The sequence below is a fragment of the Pyxicephalus adspersus genome, chromosome 3 (assembly GCF_032062135.1).
Source record: "Pyxicephalus adspersus chromosome 3, UCB_Pads_2.0, whole genome shotgun sequence".
Classification (NCBI taxonomy): domain Eukaryota; kingdom Metazoa; phylum Chordata; class Amphibia; order Anura; family Pyxicephalidae; genus Pyxicephalus; species Pyxicephalus adspersus.
The window spans coordinates 48,256,991-48,277,490 of record NC_092860.1 but is presented as its reverse complement, the minus strand read 5'-3'; the positions used below and the strand labels follow the sequence as shown (position 1 = coordinate 48,277,490).

Sequence of the window (20,500 nt, the reverse complement as noted above, 5' to 3'; positions counted from 1 at the left end):
ACTGTTAAGTGTAACATTTGCCTGGGCATGTTAGAATTATACTGCAAAAAGCTGTATGACATATTAAGAGTTCACCACTATTTTGGCTGGCTACTACTAAATACATTTTGCATTTTCAGTTGTATGTTAGGGTTAGTTAGATGGGCATCATATATGCATTGCAAATAGCTTTTAAACAAATGTAGATATATACATAGATATACAGAGGCTTCAGAAAGTATTCAGACTTCTTTCACTTTTTCAATTTAGCTAGGTTGCAGCCTGAACCTTCACTCAGTATCCCATAATGACAACGTGAAAAAAGAATTTTAGTCTATTTATGAAATTTATTAAAAAGAAAAAAATAAAACATTTCATTTACATAAATATTGAGAACCTTTGCCTAGTACTTATTTGAAGCATGTTGGCACCAATTACAGCCTGGAGTATTTTTAGGTATGATGCAACAGGCTTTGCACACCTGGATTGGTGGATTTTCTGCCATTCTTCTTTGCAAATCCTCTCAAGCTCAGTCAGATTTTATGGGGATTGTTGGTGGACAAGCATTTTCAGGTCTCTCCAGAGGTGTTCGATAGGGTTCAAGTCAGGGCCCTGGCTGGGCCACTCTAGGACATTCACAGAGTTGTCACTCAATCACCAATCAAAATTCTTTATATATCATCAATTAGAATTAAATGTATGTCACCACCATACTACACCTAATGACACATAAAAGCAAACAAAAGTAAATAATTAGTAGAAAAAAAAAATAGGTGATGCCCACCCTCACCTAATAACACATACCCCACACATACACAAAAGAAAAAAAATAGGTGGGGGAACCTCGGTAAGTAAAGGAGGGCAAAGTTAGGGGGTGGGTTCTAAAAGCGATATTAATATTTGTATTATTATTATTAATATTATTATTAATAATAATAATAATATAATAATAATAAACAGTATTTATATAGCGCCAACATATTACACAGCGCTGTAAATTAAATAGGGGTTGCAAATGACAGACAGATAAAGACAGTAATACTGGAGGAGGAGAGGACCCTGACCCGAAGAGCTTACAACCTACATTATAACATATTAAATCACAATAATAAAAACAAGCTGTACAATAGTTTTAATTTGCCTTTGGATAGCTAAAACCATTGGATAGCTAAACAGATTACTAAAAATGTTAAATGATATGTTTATTAAAAAAAATGCAAATTACAAATAAACAAGATGACTACAACTAGTGTGATTGTTTCTATTTGAGTTGTCATAACATGGAATAGAGATAGATACTGACCATTTTATTTGTTATGGTATTAACACAGTGAAAGACGTTTATAAATAAAGTCACAGTAGCTGGATATGTTATTGTGCAAAAGTTTGCAAATCTGTCATGGAAATGTGACAAAATTATCATAATTCTTCCCTCACTGTAAATGTGCCTGAAGTTGAAGGGTGCTGTAGCTAATGCTGATTTGTAACTGATATAAAGGACAGAGGAAATATGTCACCATTACATAGTGAATCTTTGTTAAAGTTCATTTTGTTCACTTTACAACAAAGATCTGTGGTGTTCTGGTCATGTATTTCTTTTAAATGTACCATTTTGTTACATTTTATGTAATAAAAAAAATATATAATGCTGAACCTGTAGTATTGTCCTTGCAGTTTGCAGGTAGTCTGCTAGAAAAGTTTTTTTTTTCCTGTAGTTCAGTTTAAAAAATTTGGTCCACATCCTATTTTATACAGTTCAGCTTTAAAAGTGGTTTGCATCCCTTCTTAATTATTTGAAAGATCACTTTGGTAATTCTGCTGCACTCCAGTTAATTTCAGATAAATGTGGGAAAATAGGGAAACATTCACAGGTACACCTATGTTCAGCTTGAACTGTTTCAATACATGAAAACAAGAATCTATACATATGAAACCATTATAACTGCATGGTAATACTACATGTACCACCTAGCTACTTCTATTCAGGCTCAAGACAGGACTTTCAACAACCCAGCCATCACCTTAATTACCATTCTTTCACTGTCCACAGCAAACAATGATCTGTATGATAAATGATGAAGAAAGACAAGCTAAGAGAATAATTGTAAGGAAGTGTGACATATGACACATCCACATGCAGGTGCAAAGTTTGTACCAGCCTTTCAGTGGGAAACAAGTCTTAGGACATTGAAATTGGGCAGAAACATACAGGTTGAAATGCTATGCTATTTGATTTTATTATTACTATAGAGCCATACTGTAACAGAAAAGAGCCACTTTTGTAATAGTCTTCAATACATCAGTATTTAAAGACATTTGTACTATGCCACTGCTTTCCTCCAAATGCTAGTTCCCTGGCTGGCTATATGTATACAGCACATAAAGAAAAGGAGTAAAGTTATTCTGATTTGCATACTTGCTTCTTGTCAGCGACAAACAATGTGAATTTCTCCATCTTTTTAACTGATTACATAGTAAAAGAAGTGTTACTAATATACTGTCGGGCACATTTATACAGAAGTGGTGTCTGGTTAACATTCAAAAATGGAGTCACATTTACTTCAGTTGAGGTTGCACCTTTTTACATAGGCGGATAGAGCAAAAAGTGGCACTCAGGGTGCTAAAAACACACTCATCACCATTATTTTCTATGGAATCACCACTTTCAATGTGGCTATAGGCAACAATAAAAAAGTACTAAACCTCAGTCATAACCCTTGCTAATGCTGAACCCTTGTTAGCTAGCAAAGGAGACGTATATACACAATAAAACAGAGGAACTGTATGTGGGGGGCACACCTCCGAAAAATGTGTGGTCCCAATTTAATCTATAGAATTGATTTATATCACGATTTAAACATGCAGTGGACAAAACAAGCTTACCTTCAGGTTGTCCCATTAGGTACAACAATATATGAGACATCTAGAGGACGGGCATCTAAAATCTTGCATATGAATATATTGAACACAGGAAAACTAAAAAAACAGCAAGATGGTCTAACCATGTATAACAAGCTAAATTTAAAATAGAAAGCACTCAACTATTTTATTCAGCAGTCATGACCTCATTAAAGTGGGATTCTACTATATTATTATAAAAAAAATGTTTAGCTGATCTAGAAATGTATCATCTATTCATTTAGAAATATACAATGCAACTGTAAAATTTGGTCCTAATCAAATCGGTAAGGGGATGAACATTAAAATACACAATGCACAGTATATATAGAGAAAGCTTATCTTGATGTGACCACTTTCACAAATAGCACTGCACTTTACCATGTTTTTCCCTTGTATTTTTGGAGCACATTTAACTAATCCAGAGCATGCTCCTGGTGTCAGTGCTCCAGTATACTGTTTAAATTCAATAATAAATTATTAAATGTTTCTGCAGTGAATGTGCATATTTTTATGTTTTTAAAACAAAATAGTAAGCAATGGCCTAGCTTCTATTAATTATAAATAGAATCGGCATTTGCTATACTGATTTCCTGAACTCCAACTCTCTCCTTGACCCTCTCCAGTCTGGTTTTCGAGCTGCCCATTCCACTGAAACAGCCCTTACTAAATTGGCCAATGACCTCATCAGAGCTAAGTCTCAAGGCAACTTTTCCCTGCTCCTTCTCCTTGATCTTTCCTCTGGGTTTGACACTGTTGATCACCCCCTTTAATACAAATCATGCACTCCATTGGTATCTGTGACACTGCTCTCTCTTGGTTTGCTTCTTATCTGTCTGACTGCTCCTTTCAAGTTTCTTTCTATGGTAATTCCTCATTGCCCACTCTCCTCCCTGTTGGTGTTCCCCAAGGGTCAGTCCTTGGACCGGAAGTCTCAAAACCTCCTTTGGCTTACAGTACCATATGTATGCTGATGACTCTGAAATCTATCTGTCCACCCCTGACCTGTCTCCCTCAGTCCTGGATAAGGTCTCATGCTGCCTGTCAGCCATCTCATCATGGATGACCGATTTCTGAAATCCAACCTGCATTAATACAGAACTCATCATCTCCCCCCCTCCCAATTCCAAATTTCCCCTTGACATATATCTAACACTGGCACGTTGTTTTGGTGTCACCTTTGATTCTGCCCTCTTATTTACCCCCCATATTCAGAACACTTCTAGGTCCTGTCACTTTCATCTACGCAACATCTCCAAAATCTTCCACTACCTGTCCCCAGAGACAACACACTGTTATCATCTCTCGTCTGGACTACTGTAACATCCTTCTCTCTGGTATTTCACTAACCCGACTCTCTCCTCTACAATCTATTATGAACGCTGCAGCCAGAACCATCTATCCTTCCCACCGCTCCTCTTCCGCTGCATCTCTTTGTAGTTCTCTTCACTGGCTTCCATTTCACCTTAGAATCAAATTCAAGCTCCTGTGCTTTGCCTTCAAATCCCTACGCAGTTATTGTCCCACTTACATTTCTGACTTGGTAAAAAAAATACTCCCCCAGCCGCTCTCTTCGCTCCTCCGATGACCTACTAATGACTTCCTCACTCAACCTCATCACACGCACAGCTCCAAGACTTTTCTGGAGCTCCCCCAACTCTCTGGAATAGTCTTCCTTGTCCTATTCGGTTTGCTCATACTTTCTGCTCTTTAAAAGAGAACTCAAAACCCATTTTTTTCAAACTTGCCTACCCATTTTCTTCTGGTATTTGAAACCATTACTACCTCCCACCACTACATGTCTCCCCTGCTATTGTGTGTTAATTCCCCCACCTACTAGATTGTTAGCTCTTCGGGGCAGGGTCCTCTCCTCATGTGCCACTGTCTGTATTCGTCTATCATTTGCAACCCCTATTTAATGTACAGCGCTGTGTAATATGTTGGCGCTATATAAATCCTGTTTAATAATAATATTATCTGCAAAATTACGTCAGTAAATAAAAAAATGCTTCTTCTTTTTACATTGGATGTAATATATAAAATTGCTATGCACGTACCAAGACCATGGCAGATACAGCTCTGTGAATAATCTGCATTGTCTTCCATTTTGTCCAATTCCAAAGCAATCTCCTAACTTTTAAAAATCATTATGCAACAGGATATACATACAATTGACTTTAATATCAATATGCATCAAAGAAGTAACTCCTATGGTCCTAAAATATAGTCCATAGGAAACTAAAGTTTCCTTAAGATGATATGAGCGGCATGAGTATGCTGAAATACAGCCAAGCTTAAAAAATAAGACTTCATTCTCAGACAAAACTTTTTTTCATAAAGCTTACCTGATGGATGGCATTTAAATACATACACACCCTTCTGAAAAAGAAAAAGAAAAAAGAGAATAAAAATTAGGAAAAAGATATTAGATACCACAGATAGCGTGTAACTGTACCTCTGTAACCCCATAAAATGAAACCTTACAGTGCACGTGTTATGGAGGAAATACACTGTCTGTTTATTATGTGACACCTTTTACGTCTTTACAGATTTGAGGAATATTTGTGGGATTATTGAACATATTTAGATTCATTTTAAAACAAGCCCTGAGGGAAAGTTATGGTCCCACACCTGGAAATAAAGAACTAATTCACTTGCCCAATGCTATATGATCTAAAACATGACATCTTATTTTTATGACCCTTTTACTCTTCTCCAGGCTTGTCAAGTAGGATTATGGGAAGAATTTTTCCCTTATCCATAACTGTCTGACTAATCCATTGTCTTGTCATATTACCCACACAAGCATGCTTTGGCTATGCACTGTCAGGGTTATCACATAAGCAGATGATTTCCCCAATTTTTAACAGGGAGCGTTCTTATGATCATCAAAAAATACTATTATGCACAATTTTTATAAGAGACATTGCATAATCTTGGTTCTACATGGTATAGGTCAGGAATGTATTCTTGTCTTTAAAGGGGCACACTAAAGTCTTAAAAAATGTGTGAATATCATGCTGACCCCTAACATTTTGCCAAATTTTCCTAATATGCTGTTGAGGACTTTTGCATTTTCTCTTTTACTTTTGTGATCTGAATATGTAAGAAAGTATAAATTCCAATAGATCAACAGAAAATTCTAAACTAGCATTTTTATTGTGATGTATGTGCCCTATTCCCTTCCCTTCATACTTAATAACACACTGTCATGCCCTGACACAGAGCTGGGACAGAATGTGTGTGGCATAGAAAACAGTACAAACCCAACAATGGTTTTACCCCTACCTCACTCTATTCTCTTTTTTTGATTTACTTTAGGTATCACCAAAATAAATAATTTAATAATAAAATCTAAGCTCAGGCATTCTATCATGTTTTTCCACCTCAATAGCACTTCTAGATTCCCCCATCTCAAGTCAAGTTTTCTAAAATTTATACCAGTAAGCTTGTTAGACTATTGTCTCCAACTCTTGAATTGTCAGTACTCATCTCTACCGTACTTCCAGGAGGTGGCCACCAAGGCACCCATATACCATGGGCTCCACTGAACTCTTCATGTCTAGAATGCATCATCAGGTAACCATCTACAACAAGTGAACTCAAGAGGGGTTTGGCCACCTCCAGTCTACCAGGGAGGTAAGTTTTGCAAATCCAATACTAGTTGCACCCTACATCCATATACATTGGTGACAATTTCCTCTGTCTTTTACACCGGTACTATGCAGAAATTTGTGTTTAGCTAATTCCTAAAAACAATTGTTCAGAATAGATTGCTGTTATAGGAAATCTTCCTGATGCAATTCAAGAACATATAGGTTTCTAGTTTATTGAACTTGTAAATAGATGCAGCATTTTAAACAGTTTCAATAGTGCAACTGTGGTCCCCCAGGAACAGGGTACAGCGAGCAGAGTTGCCTAAGGTAAAACATTCACAATCTTCACCTGGAGCAGATCCAACCCAGGACTATGCTTCCTTCCTGGCTGGAATCAACCGACTACCTAATCTACACGTCAATCTTTATCTTCCTCTTTGACTCATCAGGGGACCCTGCCAGACTTAAATACCTTGTCCTTCTAAAGAAAAATCCTCACTGGAGTTTTCAAGCCATGCTTACAATCTTAGTGAAGTTCGGCTAAGTGTACACAGGTTTGATTAAGTTTTTGTGTCACTTTGAGTAGAATTTAATTAAATTCCAAAATGGACTTATGAAATAGATAATAAGTCAGGAAACATTGCACTGGCACCGTCCATTCTCACCACATTAATAATATTTTTAATATAACGCTGACATATTATGCAGTGCTGTACAAAGTCCATAGTCATGTCACTACCTGTCCCTCAAAGAGGCTCACAATTTAATGTCCCTACCATAGTCATATGTCTTTAACACAATTTACGGTCAATTCTGGGGGAAAACCAATAAATATAACTTCATGTTTTTGGAATGTGGGAGGAAACCCATGCAAAAACATGGGAAGAACCTGCAAAATCCATGCAGATAGTGTCCTTGCAATGTTTCAAACCTGGGACCTAGCACTGCAAAAGCCAGAGTGCTAACCTCTGAGTCTCCGTGCTGCCCTATATCTAATTATATGCACTCAATAATATTAATATAATTATACAGTATTTATATAGTACCATCAAATTACACAGCACTGTACAAAGTCATGTCACTAACTATCCCTCAAAGGAACTCACAATCTAATGTCCCTACTATAGTCATATGTCATTATTGTAGTCTAAGGTCAATTTAGGGGGAAGCCAATTAACCTTACTGCATGTTTTTGGGATGTGGGAGGAAACCCACGCAGATACGGGGAGAACCTGCAAACTCCATGCAGATAGTGACCTGGCTTGGATTTGAACCTACGACCCAGCGCTGCAAAGTCCAGAGTGGCTAACCCCACCGTGCTGAGCCACTTACTAGCAGAAATGGACAGATATTTATTTCCTCTTCTCTTCAATACATGTTTGAATAAGTCATATGCTGGTGGGTTTTGGGCAAGCACAGGGCAGTGCAGCGAAAAGATAAAATAAAGTTTTGTTTTTACAGTCAATAGGGTTTTTAAAGCCATTTAAGCCAAACATCATAGCATGCAGGGCTTTGACTATAAAGAGATACAAAGGTGTAAGGCTTTAGTTGTACAGTGAAGTGTATTGTATAATGGCACCTGAGCTATGAAGGCAAATCACTTTTATTACAACTATATTTAAAAGACAATGTTGCAAGTGTAAAAACAGTGGTTCCAGTTCTGATCAATTCATTTTGAATGAAAAAGCAGCATTAGTAAAGCCCTGTACAGACCTCAGATTACTGTTGCTGGGAATAATCACGTGATTATTTCCAGTGACAGTAGTATAAATGAATACTACTGTTTTATGAATAGGGGAGGACAAATGAGAGGCAAACTTCACAGCAAAGCTTAATGACCTTTTCTATTCGGTTGGTCATCAAATCACCAGGGTGGATTAATGAACGACGTTGGGGGACCCTGTACACGACTTGTTCATCTACCAGTGACAAACACCTGACGTGTACGTTACTTCAGCTTATTAGACACTAATAAAAATACTGTATTTATTTTGCTGTTATAACAGCAGTGATATGAAATGCTCTAAACCAATCTTTTTTTCTTTACAAAGATAGACTGGGGAAGAATAAACTTGCACCAGACCCTATATTAAAAACGTGGTAGAATGGAATGTATTGCCACTATTACACATATGGACCTATTCCCCTTTTCTAATGTAGTTCTGGTTCTTTTAAAGCATATATCAGCAATGTTTACCTCCCCTCCAGTTTTGTGATGTCAGGGAACTCCCTCACTGGTGCCAACTTTATCAACCAGTTTTTTTCCAAACTCAGTATCTTTGTCCACCTTAATTCATCCCATCAATAAATCATGAATTTCTCATTATTATTATTATTATTATTATTATTATTAATAAACAGGATTTATATAGCACATTGCACATTTACAAGAAGTTTCTTACCAGGAAGTTACCATGTTTTTGCTACAGACTTAGTATGTTTCTACTGCAATAAAATCCTCTCTGCTCACAGTTTTTTTTTCTTTGAAAGCAAAGTTTCACTTTAACAGCTGTAAAAGTCATGTCTGTGTCCTTTGTCTATGACTGTCATTTTTGGAACAGCATTTCATAAACTGGCTTTTACCAAATTGTTGGTTGATTTTATTATTATACACATCTTTCATAGACAAGCATTTTCTGATACGGCCACCTATGAGACAGTTATTAAACTTTTTCTCTCCAGTGGTAAATACTGGACAAAGTTATGAAATTAGGTATAGTTTCAGCCCACGTTTCAGCAACCGATGGCTGGTATGCAGACATGTCAGTCCTGAGGCTCCGCAGTAAATAGAGGATGTTGTAAGGGCATTCATTATAGTATTTGTCAGTGACAGGCATAAATGAAAGACTGACATGATGATAAATGTTATGCCATGTAACTCTTACACTGCATATGAAGCAGCACTCATGGACTAAGTCTAGTCTGCAAATTCTTTCTATAAGAGTGACACCTGCTGCACAGTGACATTCTTGAGCAATGAACTCTATCAAACCACTACTGAAACAGTATAAGCAAACAGTATTAGTTAACTCTCCTAGCACTATTGATTTACATAAAACCCCACCAAAAATCCTTTTCTTGTAATACTTTGGGGTTTAGTGCACTCCTGGAAATACAGTATATTCTCAATTCACAATTAAAAAATGAATCCCTGTAAGAAAGTGAGAGGACTCAACCCAGCAGGAGAACAAATGAAGGCAATACCCAGGTCAACCTTTCTACATTAGTGAATATTACAATTCTCACACAGAATTTAGAGTTTATTTATTGTGCCCATGTTTCTGGATTTATATCAGAAAGATCATAGAAACTTTGAAATGCACATTCTCAAGACACGGAAATATTCATGTGGCCCTGAAGATTAAGCATCTGCTAGATCAACTCATCAACTAGGACAATTTCTATGGGATTAACACCAAATCCACAGAGATATGGTGTTTGTTCATGTCCTCAGACCCAACCAAGGAAGACACAGAGACTGAATGTTATTACAAGGGAGGCAGTTTGAATTTATCCCCCCTACCTGTCCCCAGCGACCACCAAACTCCTTGTACACACCTGGATAAAACAGAACTCATCTCCCCCCCGCCCCTCAAATTCCAAATCTCCCCCTGACATATATCTAACACTGGCACGTTGACTTGGCATCAGCTTTGACTCGGCCCTCTCATTTACTCCCCATATTCAGAACTGTCACTTTCACCTAAGCAACATCTCCAAAATCTGCCTCTACCTGTCCCCTGAGACCACCAAACTCCTTGTACATGCTCTTATCATCTCTGATCTGGACTACTGTAACCTCCTACTCTCTGGTATTCTACTAACCCGACTCTCCCCTCTACAATCTAATATAAATGCTGCAGTCATACTCATCCATCCTTTCCACCATTCCTCTTCTGCTGCATCTCTTTGTAGTTCTCTTCATTGGCTTAATTTCACCTGAGAATCAAATTCCTGATTCCAGAATCCTGTGCTTTGCCTTTAAATCCCTCCACAGTTATTGTCCCACTTACATTTCTGACCTGGTAAAAAATACTCCCCCTGCCGCTCTCTCAGCTCCTCCAATGACCTACTAATGACTTCCTCACGCATAACCTCATCACACGCACGGATACAAGACTTCTCTAGAGCTGCTCCAACTCTCTGGAATGGTCTTCCTCGTCTTCCTATTCGGCTTGCTCCTACTTTCTGCTCATTTAAAAGAGCACTCAAAACCCATTTTTTCCAAACTTGCCTACTCATCTTCTTCTGTCTTTTGAAACTCTCACTACTTCCCACCACTACATATCTCCCCTACTATTGTGTGTAACTTTTCCCACCTACTAGATTGTAAGCTCTTCGGGGCAGGGTCCTCTCCTCCTGTGTCACTGTTTTTATTTGTCTGTCATTTGCAACCCCTATTTAATGCACAGCGCTGCGTAATATGTTGGAGCTATATAAATCCTATTTATCATTAATAATAATAATAATAATATTAATAATATGAATATTATTATACACTTTAGATGGTGATGGAATCATATACAATGTTGCTATTTTTGTGTTTTTTTTATCTTTAATTCAACAATAACCAGAAAAATATGTTACCCAATTTACAGAATTATGTGAATCATTTGTGACTCTTTTGCTCCTTTTTCTATGAATTCTCCTAAAGTTGCCTGTCTCTTAAAGGGAAATATCACTCTGTATTCTATGTAATTTAGTAAAATTACTAGTCTTGCCTTCCAGGATACTGGCCACTCCAAGCAAACCCAAAGTTATTCTTCTAGATCTGGTGCTCCATACTGCAACAGTTAAAGTTAATCTCCAGCTAGTCTAAGTTTTAAAAGTTCAAATTTTTTTCAGGTGTCATCTGTATCAGTGGTCTCCAACCTTTCTGACCCCACAGACCACTAAATCCAGATCGAACATGTATAGGGAGCCCTGTGTCACTCAAAGGGGAAGAAACTTTCCCCGGAGAGACATCATGATGCCAGAATCCGCCCACTCTCCCATCGCAGGCTTAGACCTGCTTGCTAAACATCCTGGGATGCATCAAAAGTTGTGTCCACAGCCCTGAGCTACTGTCCCCCCGGATGTTTAGCAAGCAGGTCTTAGCCTGCAATGGGAGAGTGGGCGGGTTGTGTCCATACGGGGGACAGAGCTGCGGACCACCAAAATCTTCTCGTGGACCACTGGTTGGCGACTGCTGATCTATATGGTCACATGACACCTCATGATAGTCTTTTGCTTCTTCGGACACCAGTGTTACGATGTTATGAAATCATCCCCACTTTCTAAAGCATTTTAATGTGGGGTCAGGAGAAGTTGTGATGTCCATGAAAGCTTTGTTTCATAGGAAGTGGGCTGAATGACACTGGCCATCACCTAGAATATGAGAACATCGTGTGTGGTAAACAGCACATTAATTGTGAGTATTGTCAGGTAAGTTGCATTTTTTTATCTGACTAACTGCAGAGTAAAAAGTCTACTTACCACGCACTGTCTTATTTATTAATATCTGCTAATAAAATATGCACTAGGTTGCCCAGGGCCCCTGATCGGATTCTTCCATTCTAACAGCTTGAATCTTAGAGTGGAACTCCAAGACAATATAAAAGCAAATATTTAGCTAAAAACCAAATAACCCCTTAGAATTATGCTGCAATGTATACTAGTACCCATTTGACTAGTTCATACCAATGTGTAACCACATGTGTGTAATGAATAGTGGTGATGGAGGGGGAGGGGGGATGATGATTAACTTTAAAAGATACATTTTTTAGCCAGCCATATTTTCAATAAAATGTATATATTAGGCTTTTAAAATTCCATTACTGCACGGATGTTGAATTGCACAGGGTCAATCATCTATTAAAAAAAAGGACAGATGAAATACACAGCTCAGTGTCCTAGCCGGGCGCACCACCTGGCACTTTTCAGTTACCACCCAGCTGAAAAGTTGGGTCACAATACAAGGGCTGCCACCAACTTACAGCGTCTTCCCATTTGGCTTCAAAACTTTTCAGGGGAGAACACTGCAGGGGTCACCAAGTTTTGCAGTGTATTATACCTGTCTGGATTAGCTTGCTGTGCAAATAACTGGTAGGCTGATGGCCACCTCATTGTTTTATTGAAACATCCCACAACTGCAGTTTTATGCGTTTTCACCAGTCACATGGCTGGTGGGGCTAGTGGTTGGTGCCTGTGCTTATATTTAGCATAAAAATTACAGTTCTGATATTACTTTTAGTTTTCAAGGTGTTTCCAAACCACCTTGTGTGTCAGTTACATAGCAATAGAATAATCTTCAGCCCTGATTTTTGCTAAACAGGCTTCGAACTTCTAGAAACCTTCATTTTCACAGGCATTTATAGGCACTCGATGTATTTTATGTGTGTTTAGGTATTCTAACACAAATATACTTGCTAGACAAGCGAGTGAATAAGGCATTCCACCATTTGTATGTTTTGCTGGGATCACAATAGTATGCACTAGGATAACGAAAAGGATTTATATATGATAAAATGATTGCAAAGATTATGGTGTGCGATTTGCGTAGAAATAATGGAACTGTACTGGAGATGGAAACACAAGGGAGGCGCAGCGTGACATTAGTGTAGTGTTAGGTTGTATGAGGCAACCATTGCCGAGCCGTATGCTTCAGTATTGTTTTAAATGTATATGTTCCTAAACTTATGTTTTACATTTTTTTTTTTGCTTTAATTAAACATATACAAACTTTTCATACTATACAATACATATACAAAACCACAGCAGGAGCTCTCTCAGTCCAGACTTTCTTTGCTGACTTGCATGGAGCATTGATGTATTGATGTCGATAACGATATTGTGCAAAACAACCAAGAGCGCCCCCTCCTGGTTGAATAGAATATTATAAAACACTAACACAATAATTCATATTTATCATCAGAAACACATTTTTATAATTGCATTTGTTAGAGCTGACCATAATTAAAAAAGAAACTATATACAAAACTGCCTCCTATTTGCTTTATTGTAAATATGTACTTTGCCAGCAATGCAGGTGTATAAAATATACTCAAAATACTTTTTTTAAAATGACTCACTGTCACTGTAGGGTCTTCGTCACATCTCGACTGAGATGTGTACACCCCCCCACTTGACTCCTGTGGTTTCTCCTGATAGTTTGTAATTCAATACAGCACGTGCAGCTGACGGGAGGAACCACAGTGCTCGATGGTGGGGGGGCGGTAATTTACTATTTTTCTAAAAGTAGCCCTGTAGTGACTTTAGTAATAGCTTATTACAGCTCAGTGTCCCATAGAAGGACAGTCCTATAGAAGGAATATAGTAAAACATTCCCCAGTGACATTGCTTGGGCCCAGCAATAAGTCCCTCAGGCGCTGAATCCTGCATGTAATTCCGTACACAGCCACAAGGGGCATAGTGACACCAGCTGTCAATACACCGAATACATTATAGGTTTCGTGTCACATACCGGAAGTACTGTGCGTTCCATTTGACAAGTGGGAGAGGCATGCGGAATGTAACACGGAAGTGGATGTGATCACAACATCCGGGTTAGCGGTGGTTGTGTAAGAAGCAGCTGGAGAGTGTGGTAGGTTTTCTATGGTTACACTACACGGGGGCTCCTGGTTCTGTCCGGCCCTGGGAAGTTTCAGCTCTCCTTGTGTGTCAGGTCGGATGATGATGATGCTGGTAAATGGGAAGGGATGGATAAAGGTGTTACACTGAGCAGTCATGGCAGGGAATGTGGCTGCTTATACTGTTTAAAGATCCCTCACAGTAGGAGTGACAATACTGGGAGCTCTATGTAATTGTTATCATTGTTTATTTATATGCTGTAATGATTTCTCTTGACATAAAAGTGTTGGTAATAGGCAGTAAGATATATATATATATAGATATTATGATATAAACTTGTTTGTAAAGCATTGAATTTTGTGGCATTAAAGAGCTGTTACAACATAACTATATTATGTGTATTATTATTACTACAGAGAGCATGTAAGGATATTGATATAGAAGCAGATATATTACTGTTACTGCTACCTTAAAGTGTAAATAAATCCAAAACAATAAAATCACACCTTCTATCCAGCAGAGCAGTCGATCCGTTGGGAGGTTTCTTCTATCAGGTCCCGCGTCATCCCGGTATCTGTCTTCAGCCCGGCACAGAGTTAGCGACAGACACCGCCATCTTCTCTTGTCTTCTTCCATGTTCTTCCTACTTCACCTGATCTCACACTGCGCATGCGTGTGATCGGCAATTTTTTTCCCTATTGATGAAAGGGCTCCTTCTGCGCATGCCCAAGATGCTCAGGCATGCGCAGAAGGAGCAGCCAAGAGCCTCCTGGGATGCGTGGCGTAGGTATCCCGGGAGGGTTTACGCTCCCATTCATTCCCTAATGCCTAGGCCAGAGGTCAGCAATCTTTTTTTGGCCACTAGGCCATTTCAAGGATAGGCAGGAGCACATTAGGCTCCCCTGAGTCCCGCCCTAATGGCTCTGCCCACACCAAGAACACCCCCTGAAGGGAAATCTCTCTCCTCTGCAATGCATACAGAAGAGAGGGAACACCCCTGAAAGGAAATCCCTCTCCTCTGCACGCATGTTCTCTATATACCCCGGCGGCATTAGTGTTAATGACGGCCATGGTAAATAGGGAAGGGAGCCACCACACAGAGGCTCTGGCTCTGCCGCGGGTTGCTTGCCGGCATTAGGCCAAATTGGCCAGGGGGTGTTAGGCCAGAACAAATTACCGGCTAGGCCGTAGTTTGCAGACCCCTGGCCTAGGTGATCGAGAATTAAGGGGTCGGTGTTGCACTTAAAAAAAACACCAACAAACAAAATTTTACTTTAAACAAAAGGTTTGTCTACCCTTTTATGTAAAGTAAAAACTCTGAGTTTAGGTACGCTTTAAATTGATTCCCAGCCATCCCCATCCCATTGCTAAGAATTGGCTTTGCTTCCTGACCCACATACACAACAAGAACAAATAAAGGAATTCAGAGAAATATGATGGTTGTCCCCAGGCCCTGTAAAGTGAACTTGTCATGATAGCTGTGCCTTGTTACAAATGAGGTGTATATGTGGTGCTGAGAGGTGTGCATGTTCTGCTTCTTGGATCAGTGTTAGTTGGGGAGAATATTACACAGAAGTATATTACAGGTCAATGTGTGCTTCAGAACCAGCACTGCTTTCAACACAAAAACTGATTACCAGTCCTTAAAGTAGAGGCTGCATTAGTTTTTTTTTCTTTCAGGCATTTTCTATTTATATGGTAATCTTGGACACACTTCCATCTATACAGTGGCTTCATTCACTTACAATTTATAGACAAGTATATATAATAAATAAGTTATTATATGTGTTTGTTTTCAATGTCAGTGGTGAATAACTATTTTACCTTGCAGATTCACTGTACACAGAATATAGAAAAGCAGAGATGGCCTCTGAGGAAGTCACAGAACCTCAACAGGAGGAAGAGAAGATACTTCCAGCAGCTGTCCGAGCTAAAATAGAGCGTAATAGACAAAGGGCACTGATGTTAAGACAAGCTCGGCTAGCCTGCAGGCCTTACCCAACTGGTGAAGGTGATTACACCATGACAGTAATGTTTATGTGCTCCCATCATAGCGTATTTGTTAGCTTGCCATGACCATGTCTTTCTAGAGCTACACGAAGATTCAGAAAATGGTGAAAAAAAAGTGCTTCAAAAAGTCAGATAAATTAGATAATCAATAATGACAGATACTAAAGAGTTACATGAGCTCTTATGTCTCAGAAGTGGTCATCTCTATGCTCAAATTCTCTGCCCTACACACTTTATGCACTCATTACTGATGGTTCACTCTTCTTGATATCATTTTTACTTACATTTTTCATTTATATTTTGAAAACTGCAGTTCTAATGCACTATGATAGATAACATGGATCATAGAATCAGCCCCTAAAGCAGGTATATCTCATTGCTAATGTCCTAAACATGTATTAAAATCCAGTAGGTGACTCAACTCAAAATACACTTATAATGCAGTATAACTTTTGGTAAAACTGACCCTTTAAAGCAGAAGTAAATCCAAAACAAAAAAAACACACAATTACCTTCAATCCCGCAAATCCGTCCATCTGACGGGAAGTTTCTTCCATCGGGTCCTGCATCGTCCTGGTATCTGTCTTCGGCCTGGCGCAGAGTGAGCCCCAGGCTCCGACATCTTCTCTCTTCTTCCTGCGTCACCCGATCTCGTACTGTGCAGGTGGGAGATCAGGTGACGAAGATTGGGGGAAAAATTGCATGCATCAGCAATGAGAGAGAGCAGTGAGATCAGCAATATTTTTCTATTGATGAAAGTGCTCCTTCTGCGCATGCCCAAGATGCTTGGGCATGCGCAGAAGGAGCAGCCAAGAGCCTCCTGGGATGCGTGAAGTAGGTATCCCGGGAGGCTCTGCACTCCCAATAATCTTGATTGCCTACTTGATTGCCTAGGTGATCTAGAATAAAAGGGGCGGTGCTGCACCCTTTTATTTATTTATTTTTTTAAACCCTTTTATGAAAAGTAAAAATTCTGAGTTTAGGTACGCTTTAATCATTTTAAATTATTATAGCTAGAAACTTACAAAATGTCTTATTGTTTACAAACATCTTAACTGTTAAAACAATTCTTACACAGGAATGTCAACTGTGAAGCCTCCTTCAAGGATTGTTGATTCGGGTGGAGGATTCTTTATAGAAGAAGAGCAAACTGAAGAAAAGCCAGTAGAAAATGTGGTTCATCAACCAGGTAAAACTTCTATTTATTATTATTGATTTATATAGTGCTAGGAATTACAATGATACAAATTACGTATACATAAAGCTATATGGTTCAAGGGTAACCCACATAATACAGTGCTATAGAACACAATCAGAGGGTATGTGACGATTAGCAAGTCATTATACAACAATATCAAGCTATGTTAGGGAGGAGGGTGTTGACCAATCACATAGCTTGAAGGAGGAAAGAGATGAAACAGAGTCCTGCCCAATTAAGAAAAAAAAATAGGGTGAGGGCAATCTAGGTTAATAGCTTGATTCTGTGGGTTACCCTTGAACCATATAGTTAATAGCTGGACAAGTATCCAAGGTCAGAATATAAAATGGATCATTCACAGAAAAATTAAGTAAGTTGCCATTGCTTACTTGGTTCTGAAAATACGACTTGTCTTGATGGAGAAGAAAAGTGGACCAAGGACTGAGCCTTGGACTGGATATAGGCGATTATTAATATTATTGACTATGTATTTTTTATCTATTTGTGTGGCGTTCCAATTTAAAGAAATCTCATTTGCAGCAGGCTTTTTCCATAACTTAGGAACCCTATAGGGCCACATTTTAATGTTCAGTTAGTTAGTAACCTTATAAAGTGTTACTTTTATGCTACATTTCAGCATTAACTTGTGATGACATTGGTGGTAAGCAAGAGAACTGTTTATAATAAAATGAATTTTAGCTTTAAAACCCTTGATTGTTCAGTCTTTGGAAGTGAATGTGAGGACTATTGAAATATGAAGATTTGTAAACCTAATTCCATTTTTTATTATACTGTAGTAATCAGGTCCATGGCAAGATATACAAGTATCCTCAGCCTTTAGGTTCCCTAACCAAAACGTGCACATTGCCAGCCTGAATTGTAAGCAGATCATTTGATTGCTTTCACAGTCTAACATAAATTAATTTACTATCACCAAAACAGAATACTTTGTCACATTGCAGGTCCTGTGCTGGAATTTGATTATTTAATTTGTGAGGAGTGCGGCAAAGATTTTATGGATTCTTACTTGAGCAATCATTTTGACTTGGCTGTATGTGATGCATGCAGGTAATTGATCTTGTTTTTCATCCTAGTATTTTGATTTCTGGAATTCTTTTTCCAAAGGCTGAAATGAAGCAATCATGATTAATTTTCTGTCTTATTTTTTTTTAAATCATGTACATACTTCCATATTTCAGCATGTAAAATAAAGTTATGGCATACACTGTATTTGTATGAACTCCATTTAGAATAAAGCCCCTAAAAATAAATTTACAAACAACTCAGTTTATATTCTACAATGTTAAAAATATGGGGAGGTTATCTTCGCCAAACATTGTATGTCACAACACGCAGTGGACTCAAAGATAGACCTTTACATTTACATTGCCTTGCCACCTATCGGTCTTTTAATCTGATAGTCTCACTGATTGATGGGAGTGCCATGAGAATGAAAAAATATATAATCAGAATCTGCATATCATTGTAATTCTAAAATGAATTAGTGTTTTTCAGAAAGTAACGTCTACTTACCTATTTTATTTTTTTCATATTGCAAATGTTCTGATTACATATGTATAGTAGCCCCACCGACCACTCCCAGTTCCCCCTGCCCATGCATATTATTACCTGTCTCAGATCCTGATAAATATTGCTCACAACATTGCACAGCCCTTTGTAAAATCATTTCCAGCCAGGCTTGTGCATGTTCTGTTTGCCCTGGGCACTTGGAATAGGAATAAATTGGCATGCAAAATGCATGTTTGGGTAAAGCAGGAATATACTTCTCGTGTCTGTTAAGCGATATCTTTCTGGATTTGTGGATTGGTGAGAAGTTAGATAAGCCTGGGCAAGGGGCCCTATAATATGCCCATATGATGACTTCAGTTACACCTTGAGGTCCTAGGTGTCTAGACCAGCCAGTTTGTGCATCTAAATTCTGTCTCCTTCTAGATATAATTTGCCAACATTTTTTTTTATCTTTTTATATTAAAAAATAATTCTTTAGGGATTCAGAAGAAAAGCACAAGCTTATAACAAGGACAGAAGCCAAAAAGGAGTATCTGCTAAAAGACTGTGATATTGATAAACGAGAGCCTGTGCTGAAATTTATTTTGAAGAAAAACCCTCATAATTCTCAATGGGGTGATATGAAGTTGTATCTAAAATTACAGGTATAAAAACATTTTTACAGTTTGCTGTTACTTTGTGATATTTGTCATTTAAAGTCAACATTCATTCTGTAAAGCTACAATAAAGTCATTTAGTAGATGGTGTGGTTTTAGATAATAATCTGACTTCTCCACAGTGCTGTGCAATCGTTTAATATTCCTTTTCTTTATTTGCTCTGACAGTAAATCTGCTTTAAAATTTTAGATAGTTAAGCGTTCCTTAGAAGTATGGGACACTGAGGAAGCTCTTGAAGAAGCTAAAGAAGCTCGAGTAGACAATCGGAATAAAATGAAACAAAAGCGGTTTGACAAAAAAGTAAAAGGTAAAGTGCAAAGCTGTGGTTGGTACATAAACTCCTATTTTATGGGAGAAAGAACACTCGCTAATGAAAAAAGAATGCAGAATTATGGAGGATGTAAATATCTATGTGTTAAAGTCCTTTTGCGTGCGTATATATAATTTCAAACTTGCCAGTTTCTTAATATGTAACTCTACAAGTTTGTGTACACTACAGTAGTAATAAAGAGCTTAGCTGGTGTTTTAAAGGATTGATTCACTAAAAAGAGAAATCACTCTACAAAGAGTTATTTTCTGACCTCTAATATTTTCCTTACAGAGACCTAGACCTTCCAGGTCTTGCTGTAGCAGATTTGTTCTTCCAGGTTGTTCATAACTGACTGAATTTTAATGGCAGTTGATTTCTCATTACCAGTACTTTAGGTAAACGAGTCCTCAATTTAGAAGTAGAACAATACGAGTGTGTAGGAGGTGGGGGGCTTTGTCTTTAAACTGGAGCTTTTTTTTTATACTGCTTTTTCTGTTTCTTGACTATTGTGACTGGACCACTGTATTTACACATTTTATTTTGTGTCCAAGAACTACGCCGTGCTGTCCGCAGCAGCTTATGGAAAAAAGACACTGCTGGTCACCAACATGAGTATGGCCCAGAGGAACATATTGAAGAAGATATGTACAAAAAGACTTGCAAAACGTGCGGTCATGTATTAAATTATGAAAAAATGTAAAACACTTGGAAGAAAAAATAATTTTTTATAATGTAATAAATTTTTTAAGTGCA

At 38.2% G+C, this 20,500-nt stretch overlaps 1 protein-coding gene and 1 long non-coding RNA gene across 5 annotated transcripts; one reads left to right on the top strand and one right to left on the bottom strand.

Moving 5' to 3' along the window:
• Positions 1 to 306: 306 nt before the first annotated feature.
• On the bottom strand, positions 307 to 13,963 carry LOC140326131 (uncharacterized). 2 transcript variants are annotated; one of them, XR_011919786.1, is made up of 3 exons: positions 13,544 to 13,963; positions 5,223 to 5,256; positions 307 to 698 (listed from the first exon to the last, which is right to left on the bottom strand). It is a non-coding gene; the product is annotated as an uncharacterized lncRNA (long non-coding RNA). The 2 variants fall into 2 exon arrangements; XR_011919785.1 differs by lacking the exon at positions 13,544 to 13,963 and having other exon boundaries at positions 5,223 to 7,533.
• A 26-nt stretch (positions 13,964 to 13,989) lies between these two features.
• Positions 13,990 to 20,500, top strand: XPA (XPA, DNA damage recognition and repair factor). Of its 3 annotated transcripts, none has more exons than XM_072404459.1 (7): positions 13,990 to 14,055; positions 15,874 to 16,053; positions 17,131 to 17,241; positions 18,213 to 18,318; positions 19,259 to 19,424; positions 19,627 to 19,744; positions 20,299 to 20,500. In XM_072404459.1, exons 2-7 carry the CDS (start codon positions 15,906 to 15,908, stop codon positions 20,445 to 20,447), a joined length of 798 nt encoding a protein of 265 aa, XP_072260560.1. In that variant the 5' UTR covers positions 13,990 to 14,055; positions 15,874 to 15,905; the 3' UTR covers positions 20,448 to 20,500. The 3 variants fall into 3 exon arrangements, with proteins under 3 accessions (XP_072260560.1, XP_072260561.1, XP_072260562.1); XM_072404460.1 differs by lacking the exon at positions 13,990 to 14,055 and adding an exon at positions 14,061 to 14,156; XM_072404461.1 differs by lacking the exon at positions 13,990 to 14,055 and adding an exon at positions 14,169 to 14,612.